At 45.5% G+C, this 18,672-nt stretch overlaps 1 protein-coding gene across 9 annotated transcripts in view; it reads right to left on the bottom strand.

The window, feature by feature from the left end:
* Positions 1 to 18,672, bottom strand: part of GATAD2A (GATA zinc finger domain containing 2A) — a 99,881-nt gene that overhangs the window by 49,033 nt on the left and 32,176 nt on the right. For 8 of the 9 annotated variants that reach the window (XM_026500609.4, XM_044384786.3, XM_057311663.1 and 5 more), the window contains one exon: positions 12,246 to 12,334. In XM_026500609.4, the coding sequence (XP_026356394.1) occupies positions 12,246 to 12,260 (15 nt within the window). In that variant the 5' untranslated portion in view covers positions 12,261 to 12,334. Of the gene's footprint in view, positions 1 to 12,245; positions 12,335 to 18,672 lie in introns of those variants that run through there. The other variant, XM_044384785.3, reaches the window with a different exon arrangement.

The raw sequence follows: 18,672 nt of genomic DNA, 5'->3' as shown, positions 1-18,672 counted from the left end.
GGTGGAAAGGAAGAATCTAGAAATGCCTCATTTGAGCTGGCCCCCAAGGGCAAAACCTGGACTTGTAAAGATAGAGGAGGGAGGAGAAAATGCTAGAAAAGATGAAGTGGCAAAATATACAGGCGCGTGAAAACCCATCTCCAAGAAAAGTAAATGAAACCAAATAAAAAGAGATCAAAACGTTAAACAATTGTTTTTTAAATGGTATGAAATTGTGCAGAAAGAAAAGGAATCCTGTTAGACCACTTATATTCAGTGTGAGAGGCACTCAGTGATGGCAGGGCCTCCCATGGACTTCCCTGGGCACCAGGTACCCTTCAGGAGACCAGGGACTGTGGAGGTCAGGACCAACCATCAGCCTGTTAGAGTGAGAAGGGCTGGAACCTGTAATTGGATCCTAAAGGACAGGGTGGGAGGAAGCCCTAAGAGCTGTGAAATGGAAGAGTATGCTCCAAAAACACATACATATAACTTAAATCAAGTGCCTCCAGTCACTCCATCAAACGAATCAACCTGAGCACTGGCACTCTCTTCAGGGGACTTCTCTGCTCCCAGCCCCTACAAGTGGTCTCTACCTAACCCTTCTAGGAAAAGACACCATTTGTAAATGCAGTGCTCAGCTTGGACCAGGAGCCAAAAGAGAAGGTTAAGTTCAGGAGCATCCCAGCCTCCTCCTAACAGGGCACTTCAAATATCCCCAGTGTGTGCACACACTGCATTCCATCTGAAATGCTAATGACCCATCAAATATAAGCCTGTTACCACCAAGGGGGGTGGGGGGTCATCCAAGACAGGCCACGACATCGTCTATCTAGTTACCTCCAGTCCTTGGTTCAAGAACTATCCAGAGAAACAGGTTAAGACTTTTGAAAAGAGTAAAAAGAACTAGCACCTCTGTTTTTCACATTTACAAATAAACACACATTTCCAATCTGATTTTGTTAAAGTGGAGGACTTGTAAATGATGTTTCTGAATTAAAGCTTTTTGGGGACATATTTAACAAAGTTCACTTGGACAGCAGAAACTTTAACACACTTAAGTTGTGACCATCAGTTTTTTTTGTTTTTTTTTTTAAGATTTTATTTATTAGACACAGAGTAAGAGAGCACAAGCACAGGGAGGGGCAGACGGAAAGGGAGAAGCAGGCTCCCCGCTGAGCAGGGAGCCCCAGGAACCCTGGGATCATGACCTAAGCCTAAGGCTGCAGCTTAACTGACTGAGCCACCAAGGTGTCTGATCATCAATATTTTGAAGACAAAACCTTAATGGTCCTCAGATTCCTAAACACAAATCCCACACAGACTGCACAGTAAAGAATACAGGACTCGTAGTAGTTTACTCCAGCACAGTGTGTGGGGAAAAAAGCAGATTTCGGGACAAGTCATCTCCAGAAAATAGACGGTCACGAGGCTGGCCGGCTGACAGTTCACCGGGCTGCTAAAACTCACCCCAGGGATGTGCAGCGCCAGGTCTGGGACATCAGGTCCTCAGACCTCAACCTCCCTCCCTGGAGTCATGGGAGAACGGTGGGCAGGGCGACTGAAGAAAGCACAGATCCTATCCTGGGACGACAGTGTAGGGAATATATTTTTATCTTCCCTTAAACACAGCCAATCTCCTGCAAACCTCTGAAAACAGGAAATAATGTGGATCACACAGATCCCCTTCAACTACATCTCCACCCTAGCCCCGTGCCTTGGCTTCTGAGCACCCCTTCCCAGACACATGAGATGAAAGCCGGTCTTCACCTCCAGTCGCAGCACACAGTAGGAGAAAAGTGCACCTACACTGATCACATGTTAAGAGGCGGAAAGACTGGTAGCAAGTGTCTTTAAAACTACAGTAGCTCCTCCAGGCTCACACTGGAGATAAGGATTTGGCTTTTGGCTCTCAAAGTGCCCGGTGAGCACCGAACACCACCCACCTGGAAGTAGCTCCACATAAGCGTCTGAACTGCCAGCAGCCAGGGCCGTTGGGCCAAAGCCCAACCCTGCAGCCAGAAAGTAACAGATGCTGTTGCGGGAACACACAACATAGAAACAAAGGTACTGCCTGTGAAGGGGAATCTGAGCAATATTAAATGTCCACAGGGAAACAGTAACCAGGAGTCACCCCGGCGCTGGATGTCACTCTAAGGGCTAGTTGGTACATTTGCCTCCCATGAGGAAGGAATAGCCCTCTTTTCCTTCCCAGCTGCCTCCTGGGCCATGTGCCTCCATGGCCTACAAAGGGTTACACCTGCCATTTCCATGCCATGTGCAGTGTGCCCATCGGGTGTCACATCACAAAATGGGAAGCCTTAACCCTTCAAGTGCCAACTCCCTTAGGGCCAAGCCACAGCTCTAACCACCAGTTCCACTGAGGCCCGTGGCTGGAAATGGCAGGAAGGTTTTGCACAGACAAGTGCAGGAAGGACTAAAAAACTCACCTCCGTTCCTAAGAGGAGATATGAGGAGAAAGTGGGAGAACCCGGGGTGACTCTTTTGTCATTTTCATCAGGGCACCCAGCAATATGGTAACACCTGGAGGCCTTTCCTGGACTTCCTTTGTCAAGCTCCTCCCTGCACATATTCTGTGGTATCACAGCACACCAGCAAATGACCCAGGAGGATCAGAGCCAGCAGGGAAACATACTTTTAGGACTAAGTTTCTGGTCTCAATAAAGCCCACAGTTGCTACCAATGAAAAGTTCTCTCGGCACTTTCTGCACAGCTGCGAGAGCTGAAGCAGAAATCCCACTTTTGCCTCTACCCGGTAAGTGGAAATCTTTCCTCGGGCAGGGAGTTGTTCAGATACCTACAACAATCACCAGGAAACAGCAAAACTGCGCTGGAGGGTATCACATTAAGTGGTCCTTTTGTAAAAGATACTATTCAAGGTAAAAGCAAGGCCCTCCCCACAGCCTTAAGGTCAGGTCAGCCTCTCTGACCTTTTCTGGCAACCTGTGCCCCACTCCATCCTGACCCCATTCTCTTAGGCCACACTGACATTCTGGCTGCTCCTGATAGTCAAGCTCACTCCCACCCCAGGGCCTTTGCACTTCCTGCTCTCTCTGCCTGGAAGGCTCCTCCCCCAGGTCTCTGAACTACCCTCTTTTTCAGGTCTCAGCTGAGACAGCAAAATGACATTATCTCCCCTCCACATAACACCCTCCGTGGATTTTTAACCTCTTTCCCACTTCATCACCACTTAACATTCTATTTACTCATCTCTGTGTACCCTCCTAACCCCATCTCCCATAAGACAAGGAACACCTCTTTGTTCAGTGCTACCATCCTAGAGCCCAGGACAGAATAAATGCTCAACATATATGTGTTAAACATAAGAAAAAGTATTTTCAGAATTCCTAGCTATCAATCTCTCCCTTCCTGGTTAAATAAGCCAAAATGTTTTCATGCCAGTAAAAAAGATAAGGATCAAAACCAAAACCCTTACCTTTTAACAAAAATTAACTCAAAACAGGTCAAAGACCTAACTATTAAAAGCTAAACCTATAGGGGCGCCTGGGTGGTGCAGTCGTTAAGCGTCTGCCTTCGGCTCAGGGCGTGATCCTGGCGTTATGGGATCGAGCCCCACATCAGGCTCCTCCGCTAGGAGCCTGCTTCTTCTTATCCCACTCTCCCTGCTTGTGTTCCCTCTCTCGCTGGCTGTCTCTGTCAAATAAATAAATAAAATCTTAAAAAAAAAAAAAAAAAACTAAAACTAAACCTATAAACCTCTTAGAAAAAAAGGAAGGGTAAATCATGACCTTGGATTTGGTAACAGATTCTTAAATGTGAAACCAAAAGCACATTATCAACAGCAGGAAAAAAAAAAAAAAGGCAAACTGGACTTCATCAAAATTAAAATCTTTTTTTTTTTGGGATATTTTATTTATTTATTTGTCAGAGAGGGGAGAGAGCACAAGCAGGGTGAGGGGCTGAGGGAGAGGTAGGCTCTCCACTAAGCAAGGAGCCAGATGTGGGACTTGATTCCAGGACCCTGGGACCGTGACCTGAGCTGAAGGCAGATGCTTAACCGACTGAGCCACCCAGGCGTCCCCATCAAAACTAAAATCTAATGTGCAAAGGACACTATCAAGAGAGTGAGGGGGGTCTGGCTGGCTCAGTCAGAAGTGTTCGACTCTCAATCTCGGGATTGTAACTTCAAGCCCCACATTTGGTGTAGAGATTACTTAAAACCTTAAAAAAAGAGAGAGAATAACAACCCACAAAATGGGAGAAAATACTTGCAAATCATCTATCTGATAAGGGTCCAATGTATAGAACATATAAAGAACTCTGAACAATTAAACAACACATCCAATTCAAAAACAGGCAAAGGACTTGAAGAGACATTTCTCCAAAGGAGATATACAAATGGCCAATAAACACATGAAAAGATATTCAACAACATTTGTCATCAGGTAAATGGTAATCAAAACCACAATGAGATACTACATCATACCCATTAGGATGGCTATAATTAAAAAAAAAAAAAAGGAAAAGGAAGAAAAAACATGTGTTGCCAAGGAGGTGGAGAAACTGGAACCCTCATACATTGCTGATGGGAACATAAAATGGCACAGTGATGTGAGTAACAGTCTGACAGTCTCTCAAAAAGTTAAATACAGCATTACCTTATGACCCAGCAATTCTACCGCTAGGTACATAAGCTAAGAGATGTGAAAACATATTCACACAAAAACTTATACAAAAATGTTAAAAGCAGGGGCGCCTGGGTGGCACAGCAGTTAAGCGTCTGCCTTCGGCTCAGGGCGTGATCTTGGCGTTCTGGGATCGAGCCCCACGTCAGGCTCTTCCGCTGTGAGCCTGCTTCTTCCTCTCCCCCTCCCCCTGCTTGTGTTCCCTCTCTCACTGGCTGTCTCTCTCTGTCAAATAAATAAATAAAATCTTTAAAAAAAAAAAATGTTAAAAGCAGCACTACTCACAACAGTCAACAAACAGAATCAACCCAAATGTCCATCAACAGATGAACGATGAACAAAATTATATATCCGTACAATGAAATATTATTCACTCGTAAAAAGGAATGAAGTTCTGATTCATGTCACAATGTGGATGAACAGTGAAAATACTATGCTGAGTGACAGAAGCCACATAAAAAAGGTCACACAGAATCAAAAATGATTCCATTTATATGAAATGCCCAGAACAGGCAAATCCATGGAGACAGAAAGTAGATTAGTGGTTGCTAGGGCCCTGAAGTGAACAGAGGTAGAGGAGTGGGGAGTGACTGCTAATGGGTACGGGCTTCTTTTGGGGATAAAAACATTCTGGAATTTGACAGAGATGATCATACAATATTATGAGTGTATTAAATGCCAACTTTATTTATTTTTTTTAAAAGACTTTATTTATTTATTTGACAGAGACAACCAGCGAGAGAGGGAACACAAGCAGGGGGAGTGGGAGAGGAAGAAGCAGGCTCCTAGCGGAGGAGCCTGACGTGGGACTCGATCCCATAACGCCAGGATCATGCCCTGAGCCGAAGGCAGACACGCTTAACGACTGCTCCACCCAGGCGCCCCTAAATGCCAACTTTAAAATGGCTAAAATGGTGAATTTTAGGTTCTGTGAATCAACCATCCAGTTCTCACAGCGACTGAAGTCACAACAAACCCACCACACAAGTGGCAACTAAGAACTGCCTCCAAGCAAAGGAGCTAATGCCTGGGAGCAGGGCCACGTGGGCAAAGATCAATTTAGCAATGGGAAGCCAAGGCAAAAGAGGGCAAGGTCTCAGATAATTGGGACCACACAAACCACCACCAGCAGAACACGATTTAAGTCAGGTTCATTACAGACTTTACACTCCCTAAAACCAAAACAACACACGCTACGGTTTTATATTAATACACTTCTGGGAATGTGCCACCCACCTCAGTCACAGAGGTGTTTTACTCGTTCGTCCAAATACCTGCTTAGTTTCTACCAGGAACCAGGGGGCTGACTAGACCCCATGACAGGCCTCCCCTCCCAGGAAACTCTGGGAAGATACACAAGGAGGTAGGCAGGTAGGTGGACAATGGACACCAGGCCGAGAGACACAGAATGAGGTCCCTAGACCACACACAGGATCAAACCATCTATTTTATCCACTCTCAACTAGCTATGGCTACTATGGAGAGATGACACCAATGAGGTGAGACTGGTCTCTAATCAAAAATATATTATGTCAGAAAACAAAGTATGGGATATCACAGAGTCAAAGTATTGAGGTGAAGAAGCACATGCAGTGGTAAAATGAGCTCCAAGTACTGGGGAGGGAGGCCAGAGGCTCAGGGAAAGGAAGGTGCCATCAGGATCACAGTGCATCAGGTAGAAACCAGAATGCCTGGTTCACCTCAGTTTCCTCCCCTGTGAAATGGGAACAATACCCACTTTATCACTAATGCTCTCTGAAGGCTCTTTGAAATAGCTGTGAGTATTATTATTACAGAAAGTAACAATGCTGTAATCAGAGGCTTTTCCACCTGACAGGCCACCAGCTACAGCCCCTCACAACAATTCCAGAATCTCTGAAGGTTTTCTGCTTGAATTTAAACTAACCACAAGTGGCCACCACTCTCACTTTTGTAAAAAGCTGTCTCCCCTGCCCTGGGTGACATGTTATAAAGCTCCCTGAGGGAATGCCTGAGTTAAGTCCATTTTTCCAATCTTCGATTATGGAAAACTGCAAACATACCCACAGAGGAAGCAAGAAGGGCATGACTCACAGTGCACATGCACCACCCAGGTTGCAGGTCTTCCACGCTCGGCCTTCCCCCACACCCTACTAGCTCCTATGAAGCAAATCCTACACAGCATTCATTTTATGAATGAACTGGCCAGCATTTATCTCTACAGCACAAACAAACCACAATCCCATGAGCTGACCTCCAACAATTTAACAAGCATTTTTTTTTTTAAGATTTTATTTATTTTTTTGAGAGAGAGAGACAGCCAGCGAGAGAGGGAACACAAGCAGGGGGAGTGGGAGAGGAAGAAGCAGGCTCCTAGAAGAGGAGCCTGATGCGGGGCTCGATCCCAGAATGCCAGGATCACGCCCTGAGCCGAAGGCAGACGCTTAACGACTGAGCCACCCAGGTGCCCCTTAACAAGCATTTCTTAATCTTTGTCAGTCACACTTGGTTGAAATCTATGGGTGCCCCCTCAACCTTTCCTTTCAACCATACATTTATTTATCCTGTTTCCCACAGTCGGGTTTGCTGGTGGCATCCCTGTGGTATAACGCAACATGCCCCTGATTTACTGTAAACTAGATTTTGAGGCCCAACCAAGCACACATCACTCCAGAAATACGCACACCCTTCTTGAGGGCAGGCAGCCATGGAAGATTACTGTCTAGACTCACCATTTCATTAGGTGTCTGAAAACTTAAAAGCTTATAATTCCATCATTTCATTTTAATTAGCCAGAATATGTTAATGGTTGCACTGTCCACTAGCCACATGTGGCTACTGAAATAGACTAAAATTAAATAAAATGAAAATTTGACTTCTTCAAATTATTCCAGGTGCCACACTGGACACAGTGAGGGTACAGGGAGTTCCAGGAAGTTCTGTAGGGCAGCACTGACATGTGAGGGAAACTTGCTCTCACCCACTATTTTGTTCCTTGACAGTTCAGTCCACGGAAAAGAGAAAGGATAAATGCTAGTTTCTATTTACCAGTTTTCAAAATGAATGGGTTCCCTAGCACCCTGCAAAGAGGACCAGCGAGTTTCTTCCTTTTAAGCACCAACATAAACGAACCAGTGGATTTTTAAAACATCTGATGCTCCAACTTGGGAATCCGTTTTTATTCAGACTCATCTGTCAAGCTCTTGGTAGTCTTACACAATCAGGACATTCCCAATGCAGATTTAGAATTAAAACGTTTTAATTTAAGTGCTTTGATTTTATACTTGTATTTTTCTTTGATGCTGAAAATTCTGACTCTTAAAGACATCAACTACTTGTTTTCTCCTACAATATAGTTGTCCCCACTTATCCACAATTTCAGTTACCTGCGGTTGGTCAATCATGGTCCAGGAGCAGATGATCCTCTGGCATACCAACAGAAGTCAACAGCAGCCTAATGCTATGTCGCAATGCCTACGTCATTCACCTCACTTCATCTCATCATACAGGCATCTTAACATCTCACATCATCACAAGAAGGGTGAGTACAGTACTAAGATATTTTGAGAGCAAGAGATCACATTCATACAACTTTTATTTTAGTATAGCTATAACAGTTCTATTATTATTAGTTATTGTTGTTAATCTCTTACTGTCCCTTGCTTTTAAATTAAACTTTGTAAGTATACATGTATAGGAAAAATCATACTATATATAGGGTTTGATACTATCTGCATTTTCAGGCATCCCATGATGGTCCTGGAAAGTGTCCTTGTAGGGAAGAAGGTACTACTGTATATAACAGTAAGACTATTGGTATTATTAACCTAAAACCAAAAATAATTCCTAAAAATAGTTAATGATTTTTAAAAAAGAAGTTTTTGCCCTTATGGCATATTACTAAAACATTTACAGTCTACTCTGCTTAAAAGTCTAGCGAAGGAAATCCTCTCTGAAACGTTAAGTCACCAACTTGAGTCACGACTGACATATACCTAGATTCATATTCATTTCCTTTTGCTTCTGGTTTTTAGGGGTCACTTCTCTCCCCCCTCCTCACAATATCTGCCATACTCGTGTTTATAATTATGTAAAACACCCATCTGGTGCTACAGAGAAAAGAAAGCCAGGGACATCTCCTGATAACCCTGTCTCCTCTCAGCCCTCCTCCCAAAAATGACCATGTTGTTCATTTATGGTTTAGATTTCCTATACTTAAAAATAAAATACAAGCAAACATACACACATACATCCATGTCCCCCCACCTTCCCTTGGATAGGTAAGTGCACTATTATCTATTTATCCTCCACCTTGTTTTTTCCACTTCTGATTTCACCCTAGAATTCCTGTTACCATCACATGAGGACATCTCCTTCTTTCTTTCAGGGGCTTGACGCCACCCCACCAGGAGATCCACCCCCACCCGTCTCCAGCCCCAACTGACAAACATCTAAGTCATTTCCAGCTTCGCTACTTCAGAATGTTGTAATGAACATCCTTGTCACAATTTTTATTTTTGACAGTGTATCTTTGTGATACATTTCTAGAAGTGGAATTTCTGGAGCAAAGGGTAAGCCAATCTCTCTCTGAGGAGTTGTGAACCTCCAAAAGCAACATATGGCAGTGGCTGATTTCCACCAACAGATTGGTATCCACCTCTGGGGACAAAAGGTCAGAAATGTTGTTTTGGGGAAGCTCCAATGAGCATTGTTCTTAGTATCAGAAAGACCTGAGCATCTTCCATACTTTGGTTAGGACCATCTGCATTCACTTTCTCTGTGAACTGTTTTTCTGTAAGTCACACCCATTTTTAATCCTTAGAACCCAACATAAGGCTAGTCATTCTGCACATGAGCAGTGTGTACTTGAACAAATATGGTTCCTGACAAGCAAAATTCAAGGGGCAGATGCCACATCCATTAGCCCAAGCAGGCAGCCTGACCCAAGATGTGCACACCTCAACTGTGTACAGGGTGGAGCGCTGTGTGGGGGCTATGTGTGTGCTTCAGGGCTCGCCAGGAGCCAGCCTTCCTCCTGCCCTGCTCCTCTTCTGTGCCCACTGAATCCTGGGTGGCAGAAATGGGGAGACCCTAGAGACCCTAGATGACCACAGGCCATGGTACAACTGAAAGTGGGTGCAGGCTGGTATTAACCAGAGAAAACCCAAAATCAATTTGCTGAGGTAACTTACACAACACTACAAAAAGTACAAGCTGACATATTTATAAATCTTAAAAAATAATTATTCAAGGGTGTTTTTGCTTGTTTGGCATTAGCCATCACATGCCATAACTGTTCACAGACTGTCCCTTTCCTATCAAGCCCCTTCATGTACTGGATGGGGAGAGGCAAGGCCAGAAAGAATACTTAGGATGACTTCCAGGAGTTTAAACCCCCAACCGTCCACTTCTAATGCTATGGCTGTGTCTTCCCTGTTAGCCCTGTGACAGGGAAGGAAGAGGTTTGTTTGTTTGTTTGTTTCATTCATTCATTTTCATTCATTCATTCATTCATTCATTCAGCAATTACTCACTACCTCTGAGTTAACAAAGAACCAGGCAGAGGGGGGCGCACCCACCCTAGAACCTCAGAGAACCCTAGGCCAGGCCACTGCCTTCAGATAAGAAAGTAAGCTACAAGACAAGGGCAGTCATTAACCCCACGGGGCTGGGGTTCAAGTGAGACCTTTTTCAGATGTAAAATTCCTTGATTTTTAAATGCTAATGTCTAAAGATAGCCTGTCAACAGCCAAGTGCCAGGCCCACCCTCTGTGGATGTCCCACTATGCCACCAGCACCAAGTAACAAGCCACTAGGACCAGGTATCAAGCATCAACACTGATGATCCAATCCTCATTTAGCTCTAGGAAACCAGCACAGACTTTAGGTCACTTCTTGTCTCCAGAGAACTCTGGGGGCCTCAGGTAGGGGTGGGCTATGTAAAATGGTACAGCTGCCACGACAACAGTCTGGCAGGTCCTCCAAATGTTCAACAGTTACCATATGACCCAGCAATTCCACTCCTAGGTATATACCCAAAGGAACAAAACATGCATCCACACATATTGTGTACACAAATGTTCATAGCAGCACTATTCACAATTGCCAAAAGGTGGAAATACCCAAATTTATCCCGGATGAATGAATAAGTGGTCCATCCATGTGATGGAATTATTACTCAGCCATAAAAGTGTATGAAGCACTGAATCATGCTACAATGTGGATGAACCTCAAAAACTATGCTGAGAGAGCCAGACACACAAGGTTATATATTGTATGACTCTGTTGATATGTAACGTCCAGGACAGGCAAATGCATAGAGACAGAAAGCAGGTTAGTGGGAGAGGGGTAAGAAGGAGTGACAGCTAATGAGGATGGAGTTTCTTTTTGGGGTGATAAGTGCTCTGGAACTAGACAGAGGTGATGGTTGCACAACTCTTAAATTTAAAAAAAAAAAAATCACTGAATTGTATACTATAAATGGGTGAAATGTACAGTAGACAAATTCTGCATGGTAAACAAATTATATCTTGATTGTTAAGAAAAATTTTTAAAGCTGGGCTCCCTGCTCAGCAGGGAGTCTGCTGCTCCCTCTGCCCCCCACCCAACTCATAATTGCACTTGCTCGCTCTCTCTCTCTCAAATAAATAAAATTTAAAAAAAAAATTTTTAAAGCACTGGTAAAGCTTGTTTGTTAGAAGAACATTCTGGAAATGTTTTCCCACTAACAGCATTACTTGACCATGCTCATGTTGTTTTGTTTTGTTTGCTATATGCAAATAAAAGCCAAAACTTCACAAAACCAATCCCAACTCTAGTCAAGAAGCGGGCAAATCCAGGCAGCTGGTTCTCATCCCATGCAGCGATGGCGCTGTTAGAGGGGCATGCACCCCTCAGCAAGTCACCTGCTGGCTGGCCTGGAAAAGGAAGCAGCTCACCCAACCAAGGAAGTTTCCCGCCAACCTGCCTTCAAGTTCTAACTCTTAGTTCTACAATCTTCTCCAGACAGACAGTCCTGGGCCAAAACATGGCTGGCCACACCCTGCTGGTAACAAGACAAAGATCCCAACCAGGTGTCAAGATCTGTCCTGCTGGGTTCTGACAGCCCTTGAGAATCCACTTGAGAGCCCTAAGCAGGGTGAGGCCGGCTCAGTTTCCTCACAGGCGTGAGTCGGGGGTCAGGGCAACCAGCTCCAAGCACCAGTGCCAGACCCTGTGGCACAGACAGTGGTCAGGGAAAAATTCTACTCATTTTGGTCAGTGTTGGGAAATCACAAAAATGGCCAGAGGGCAAAAGCCACCTGGCCACAATTATCCTCTGCTCCTGATACTCCGAGGAAGGTTTATTCTATTTAGGCCTGGGCTTTTCAAGTGAGTGAACCCTGAGACAGGAAGGGAGAGTAAATGGCCTCACTGGAAGCAACAGGCAGGGCCTGGGTGATCCCGTGGTGACAGCCCAGTACACAACCCTGGAGGAACTTGCATCCCTCCATTTCCTCTAGGATGGCGGCTATAAGCTTCTGAAGCAGTGCTCAGTTTCAAATGTCCAAGGAGCTGAATGAGGCTCGCTGGGCAAGTCAAGAGCCTTCATTCCACAGATACCAGACCCCAAACACTCACCTGGCTTCTGTGCATGGGATGCTGGTCCTACCAGCTGGCCATGGCGGCAGCTACGTCAAAAGGCAACTTGTGTCAACGTGCTGACCAACCTAAAGTAAAGGACAGAAAAAGAAACACTGAGTTTCCAAGGAAAGTTTCCGGAATATATGGACAATTTTTAGTATCTCCCATCCCTGGAATTACATAGCAAAATTTTAGATTTCAACCACATCTCTGCCTCTGCTACTTTACACCGGGGGGGGGGGGGGGGGTAGGCTGAGGAAATAAATTTCTATTACTCCTGACCTATGACCCTGTACAGTGCTAACCAATAAACCCTAGCATCCCAGATACTGACTTCAGCAATATGGACAGAGACATGAGGTGGTAATAAGCAGCTACATGCTGACATACTGAATATACAGAAAATGGTTAAACGTTTTTGTTATAACAGTAATAACATTAATACGAGAAATAGTAATATCTAGAATTTAATAGGTGCTCAGTAGCGAGTTCCAGTTACTATGCTAAAACTCCCTATCTCTTTGACTCCCCAGAACAATCTTGGTGTTACGCAATCATCCCCATTTTACAGATAAGGAATCTGATGTGTCCAATATTCAGGAATTTGCCCAGAGTTACCCAGGTCTCCCTCTACAGACATGACCTCTTTGCTCCCCGGTCCAGGCTCCCTGGCAAACAATCCACCATTCCAGGCCGTTGTAGGGTTTGCCCTCAAGAAGCTGAGGGTGCAAAGTGCCTGGAGCCTGGCAGACCTTACCTCCATAGGGCAACTCGAAGTTTTACTCTGGGGATCATTTCCACAGGGATTACAAAACTGCCCAGGGAGGAAGGAGCTGTCTGTTTTACAGACAGGAAAATTAAGGATCAAGAATGTTCAGAACTCTCCTAAGGTCACAGAAGACAGTGTGGCCCTAGGACTTCCCCCCTCCTTTGTGACATCAGAGATGCAGGGCTCCACCCACAGAGGCTAAACCTAGAGAACCAGCCAAATCCCTGACTCCTAGGCAATGCTGTCAGTTGTAGCTTGCCGAATATTGTCAGTATCACCTCTGTTGTCATTCTTTGCGCCCACATGACTACCAGGAGCTTGGCTCTGATATGAAACCTTTATTTTTAAACTGGGTTCACAGCAATTCACAGTTCATGGATAGTGAGAAACACTCCCACAGGAGAACTTGCAAAATAAGCAAATATCAGTGAACTTTATGGAAAGACCTTTGGGCACTGAGGAGCACATGGCATCCTCCTCAGTGAGGCCCAAGGCCAGCTGCAGCCACCACCAGGGCTAGTTCCTGGGGAGGGGGGCATTTTCTGCCACTCTTTTTTGGCCCCATTCAGGCCAGAAAACACAGTTTTCTAGTTCTTTCATATCTCCTGAGCCATGGCCTCACTCTGGCATGGAGGGGAAAAAGCCCAGAAGCAGCTTTCCGAACACCTACCCTCTTCAGGAACAAGGTCAATACAAGTCAGCAGTATTTCCATACACAGATTTTTAAAAATTCATTTACAACAGCATAAACATGAAATACTTAAATCTTAAAAAAATTAAATTTAACCTTATTTATTTATTTTCGAGGGAGGGGGTGTGTGCGTGAGCGTGCGCACACACGGAGGGGAGGGGCAGAGGGAGAGGAGAGAGAGAGAATCCTCAAGCAGACTCCCCATTGAGCAAGGAGCCCGACATGGGGCTCCATCCCCGGGCCCTGAGATCATGACCTGAGTGGAAATCAAGAGTCGGACGCTTAACTGACTGAGCCACCCAGGAGCCCCAGGATAAATTTAATTTTTAAAAAGATGTTCAAGGACAACCCTCTTGGGTCACCTCCCTCCTCAGGAACTTTGTGCTATCACTTTGATGTCACTCAAAAAACTTTGCTTCGATGCCCACCAAAAAAAAAAAAAAAAAAAGATATTCTAGACCCATAAACTGGAACTACAATAAGACGTCACTGAAAGAAAACCCAAATGAAGATATGCCTTGTCCCTGAGTAAGGAGGTCTCAATTCTCCCCCAAATTGATCCACAGATTGAATGCAGACCCAATAAAAAATTACCAGAATTTTTTTTTTTTTTAGAACAATCTGACTCTAAAATTTACCCAGAAATGCTAAGGACCTAGAATAGTGAAAACAACTGAAAAAGAGGAACAAATTTGGAGGACCTGCCCTACCCGATTTCAAGACTTACCATAAAGCTACAGTAACCAAGGGGCACCTTGATTTTGGCTCAGGTCATGATCTCAGGGTTATGAGATCAAGCCCCGCAATGGGCTCTGCACTGAACATAGAGAATGCTTAAGATTCACTCTCCCTATGCCCCTCCCTCCTCCCCGTAAAAAAAAAAAAAAGCTACAGTAACCAAGACAGTGTGAAAAAGTGGAGAGATGTATGAACAGAATACACCCATGCACCTGTGAACAACTGATTTTCAACAAAGATCCAGTATCCCACTCTGCAAGACTACAAGACACACTGGACAACTTCCTGGACAGTTAACCCTGCAAGGAAGAAGGCCATCTTAATGTGTTATCACAACACATATCCTGCATCATAGGACAGAACGCAATGTGCACGATATTTTAACATAAATTCCCACTTTCACACTCAACCATGGCTTTCCCCATCTCAGCTCATGGCAAACCCAGTCTTTCAGCTGCTCAGATTAAAAGCTGGAGTTGCCCTCTTCGTAAGACTACCCCACTATCCAGTCCATCAGGAAAAGCTATTGGTTCTGCCATAAAACACATCTGAAGTCCAACAGCTTCTCATACCTCCGCTGGCCACACGTATTTGGTGTTTACTCAGAGTGAAGCCCTATCATCTCCTGGCCCCAGAGTCCTGCCCTGCGCCCACCTGCTCATCCTTCCCCAGCCTAGCTGGCTTCCCCCGTCACGCCTCCAACACACCAGGCACCCTCCCACCTTGGGGTCTTTTTATGTTTTAAACAAAATCCCAGATACTTTATCACTTTAACAATCACTTCTTCAACTGCCATCCCAAATTGAAAATGACCTTTGAAAACATAACTGTCGTATAATAATCCCTAAATGTCAGCAAATGTCCAGTTCATATTCAGCTTCACACAATTTCTCAGGAATGTCTTTATGGTCTATTCTAACAGCAGCCGCTACACTGTTTGTACTACACCTGCTCCCTCAGCCTTGATCACTCTCACCCCCTAGATGGCAGATCCTTCCATGTCCATGCCCCCCCCCCCCCCCCGGCCAAGTCACTGCTCAAAATGTCTCCTTTGCAGAGGCCCACCCTGCTTCTTCTCTCCCACAGGCCTGGCCTCTCTGCGTACTCCATATTATGCAGCTACTGTCTAAGGACGTTCTCACCTAATAAGAACATAGAGGCCACAAGGAAAGGGGTGTCTCCTCTGCCTGATGCGTGATTTTATTTCAAGCACCTAAAACAGTGTCGGACACACACCAGGTGCTTGATAAACATTTACGGCATGAATGGGTGGGGATGATTTAACGTTGAAAGAGAAGGAACCTATCTGAGGATCCCACAGCAGCAGTCCCTCTATACAAATAGTGTGAAATTCACAAAGGAGCGGAAACCAAGCAGAGATCACTTAGCACCATCAGAACTAGGAGCATTTCTCTAAAATAAACTGTAGTTGCTTTTTACTGATACATCTGGACTGTTCTGCCATCCACCCGCACTGGCTGGGTTTAGAGAGCTTTTACTGTTTTTATTTCCAACCCATACATTTAAAACAGTATCAAGTAACCCTTAAGTACACAATTACCAACTCATAAGAGACTCTTCCACTCCCTTGATAAATCCTTATGGCGTGGCTTTGACCCCACACCTGGGTATAATGCACACCCACACCACCCCAACTCGACAACCCGCTCAAACACAATGATTTCCCAGTCTAAGAGAGATCACACTTGGTAAGAAAGTAGCCATAATAATTTACATGAAATCAAGTCACTGCACTTTGGGGAACAGAAGTCCTTTGTTGCCATTTCATCCTCTCTAGCTCAGGCAAGTGAGGTTGGCTCCCTTTAAACTTGAGGGGAGGAACACTGGCCAAAAACCAGCTGCTGTCTGGGGAGCTCCAGTTCTGCGGATACACTCCAGTTGCAGCACCCGTGGTGAGCACAGGGATGGGTTTCTGGGGCCATAGTCATTTGACTAAGAAGCCTGGGCTCTCCAAGGCACCCCCAAAGGGCCCCATCTGAGGCCAGGCTCTATGGAAGCTGCTCACCTCTGGTTTCCTTCTACCACCATCTGCACTCACCAAACATTTGTGCTATCTAAAAATTCTTCAACTGTGTCTGTAACCAAATATTTACCACCCTGGCTCTAATCCAGTTCTGGAAACATGACATTAGGCAAAAAAACTACAAGATGAAACCCAACAATACCCTTCACCTTCTCCCCCCTCTAAGTCCACAAAGTCTACTTGCTGCATGAAAACTGAGTGCTCCTGAAGAAAAGGGTTACCTAAATCCTCTCTGGCAAAGGTCTTAGTGACTGCACCACCGAAGTTGTCAAGGACAGGATTCCCTGGTCAGCCCTATCAGAAAGGGAGAAACTGAGGCAGGGCAACAGTAAAACATCACGACGAAGCCCAGAGGTCATACTGTTCCATGTGCTGCCTGGCTAGGGAATGATTAACTTGGGCCAACGATTCCATTTCTAATCCAGGATCGGCAAACTTGCCCGAGCTGTTCTGGTGAACCGTATTCCTGGAACACAGCCACACCCACCCAAGTATGCAATGCCCACAGCTGCTTCCACCTGTAAGGCAGAACTGAGTTACAGCAACAGAGACAGTACAGCCCCAAAGTCTATGAAAACATAGACTACCTGATCCTTGAAAGCAGGAGGAAACTGCAGCCCTGACAGGCTGTGCTGAGTATCAAAGGGACAGAGGTGATCCAGACACACCACAACAAAAAGTCAGGGCACAGGCACACCAAGGAGATGCTCCAGCTCTGTGTCAGCCCCAGGGCACAAAGCAGTACCTGCTCTCTCCAAAGCATGGAGCCTCATTAACCCTATGTCCCCACGGGGTAGGGGAGAGCGTGACTTGGCATACTAGAGAGGCAAAGAACCAGCCCCATGAGAGCCAAGGAGCTGACAGTGAGGCCAGCTACACAAGCCCATCCTTGGCAACCAGAACTGGCCTGTCTCTACTGTCAAACCTAGGAGGCATTCACAGGGGTATGTGCCCTCCAGGCTCCTGATCTGTCCCTGCCTGTCTTCCCTTGGCCATGGTAACTATGCCCTCACTGAGGGATGGATCATCCACTCACCACTGGCTGCCAGTACAGCCATTCCTAAAGCCCCTCAAAACCCCCCAATGCTTGTAACATCTAACCCTGACCTTCAAGGCCCTGCCTGCTTTAGGCCCACATGACCTTATGAATCATCTGACATGCATGTATATATGTGTATACATACAGGACATTTCTGGCTCCAACCACAGTAGCCTTGTCTCAATTCTTCATACTGCCACATCTTGCCTCCACCACTGGGCTTTTCCACATAGTGTTCCCACCACTAGGAAAGCCCTTCCCTCCTCCCACTCCTCCTTCAGACTCAAGCACCTGTTACTCAAGCATGCTCTCCCTAACCAGTCCCTCCCCATTCCCCCTTCTATCACTGAGGACTACAGCCCCAACACTTAGCACAGCTGATCTTGACATCTGACATCCAGCATCCCATTAGGCTCTCTTCCCCAAACACTCTTGAGAAAAAGCTCTTGTTCATCTCTTTATCCAATGCCTAATGAAGAAAGAGGAGGAAACGGCATCCTCCGTGAGTTATAAATACCCAACCACTGTGTTTCCACCATGGACCTGAGGCAAAAACACAGCAATATAAATATAAACCCTACCCTTAATTAGAATCGCAAGTCAACACCAGGAAGAAGTAACATGGAGATAGGCAAGGCCTCAGCGCCACCACAACCCCTAGGGGAAGCTCTCCGCACCCTCCCTTATACTGCTGTTTGGAGAAAGGCAAAGAGCTTCACTTGGAGATTCCAGAGACCTCTACAGCCTTCCATCTGGAAAGGCCTCCTCTGTCACTGCCGAGAACCATGAGCTACCCCTACCCCTGCACCCATGGCACCCACACCCTGTACTCCCCTCCTCCTTTCCTATCCTATCCTAAAACACTCAGTACAGTCTTTCCAACAGAACCCTTTCCCCTCCAAGGCATGGCTCCACCATACCCCTTTTTTCCGGGCATTCAAGGAATCCCTCCCTTTCATACCACCAAATCTAAATGTTCTAGTGCTTCCTCCTGAATTATAATGAGCTGCAGGAGCCCACCTGATCCCTTGGGCACACCCTCAGGCCTTCAAACCATCCTGAGGACCAACTGACAGGCCCTGGCACCAGGCAGGCTCTCAGAAGCAACTCGCTTTGAGTAGTATCATTAATGTTGTTTCTCAA

Source organism: Ursus arctos, unplaced genomic scaffold, assembly GCF_023065955.2.
Source record: "Ursus arctos isolate Adak ecotype North America unplaced genomic scaffold, UrsArc2.0 scaffold_14, whole genome shotgun sequence".
NCBI lineage: Eukaryota > Metazoa > Chordata > Mammalia > Carnivora > Ursidae > Ursus > Ursus arctos.
The sequence above is the reverse complement of the archived record's forward strand: the minus strand, read 5'-3'. Positions and strand labels throughout refer to the sequence as shown.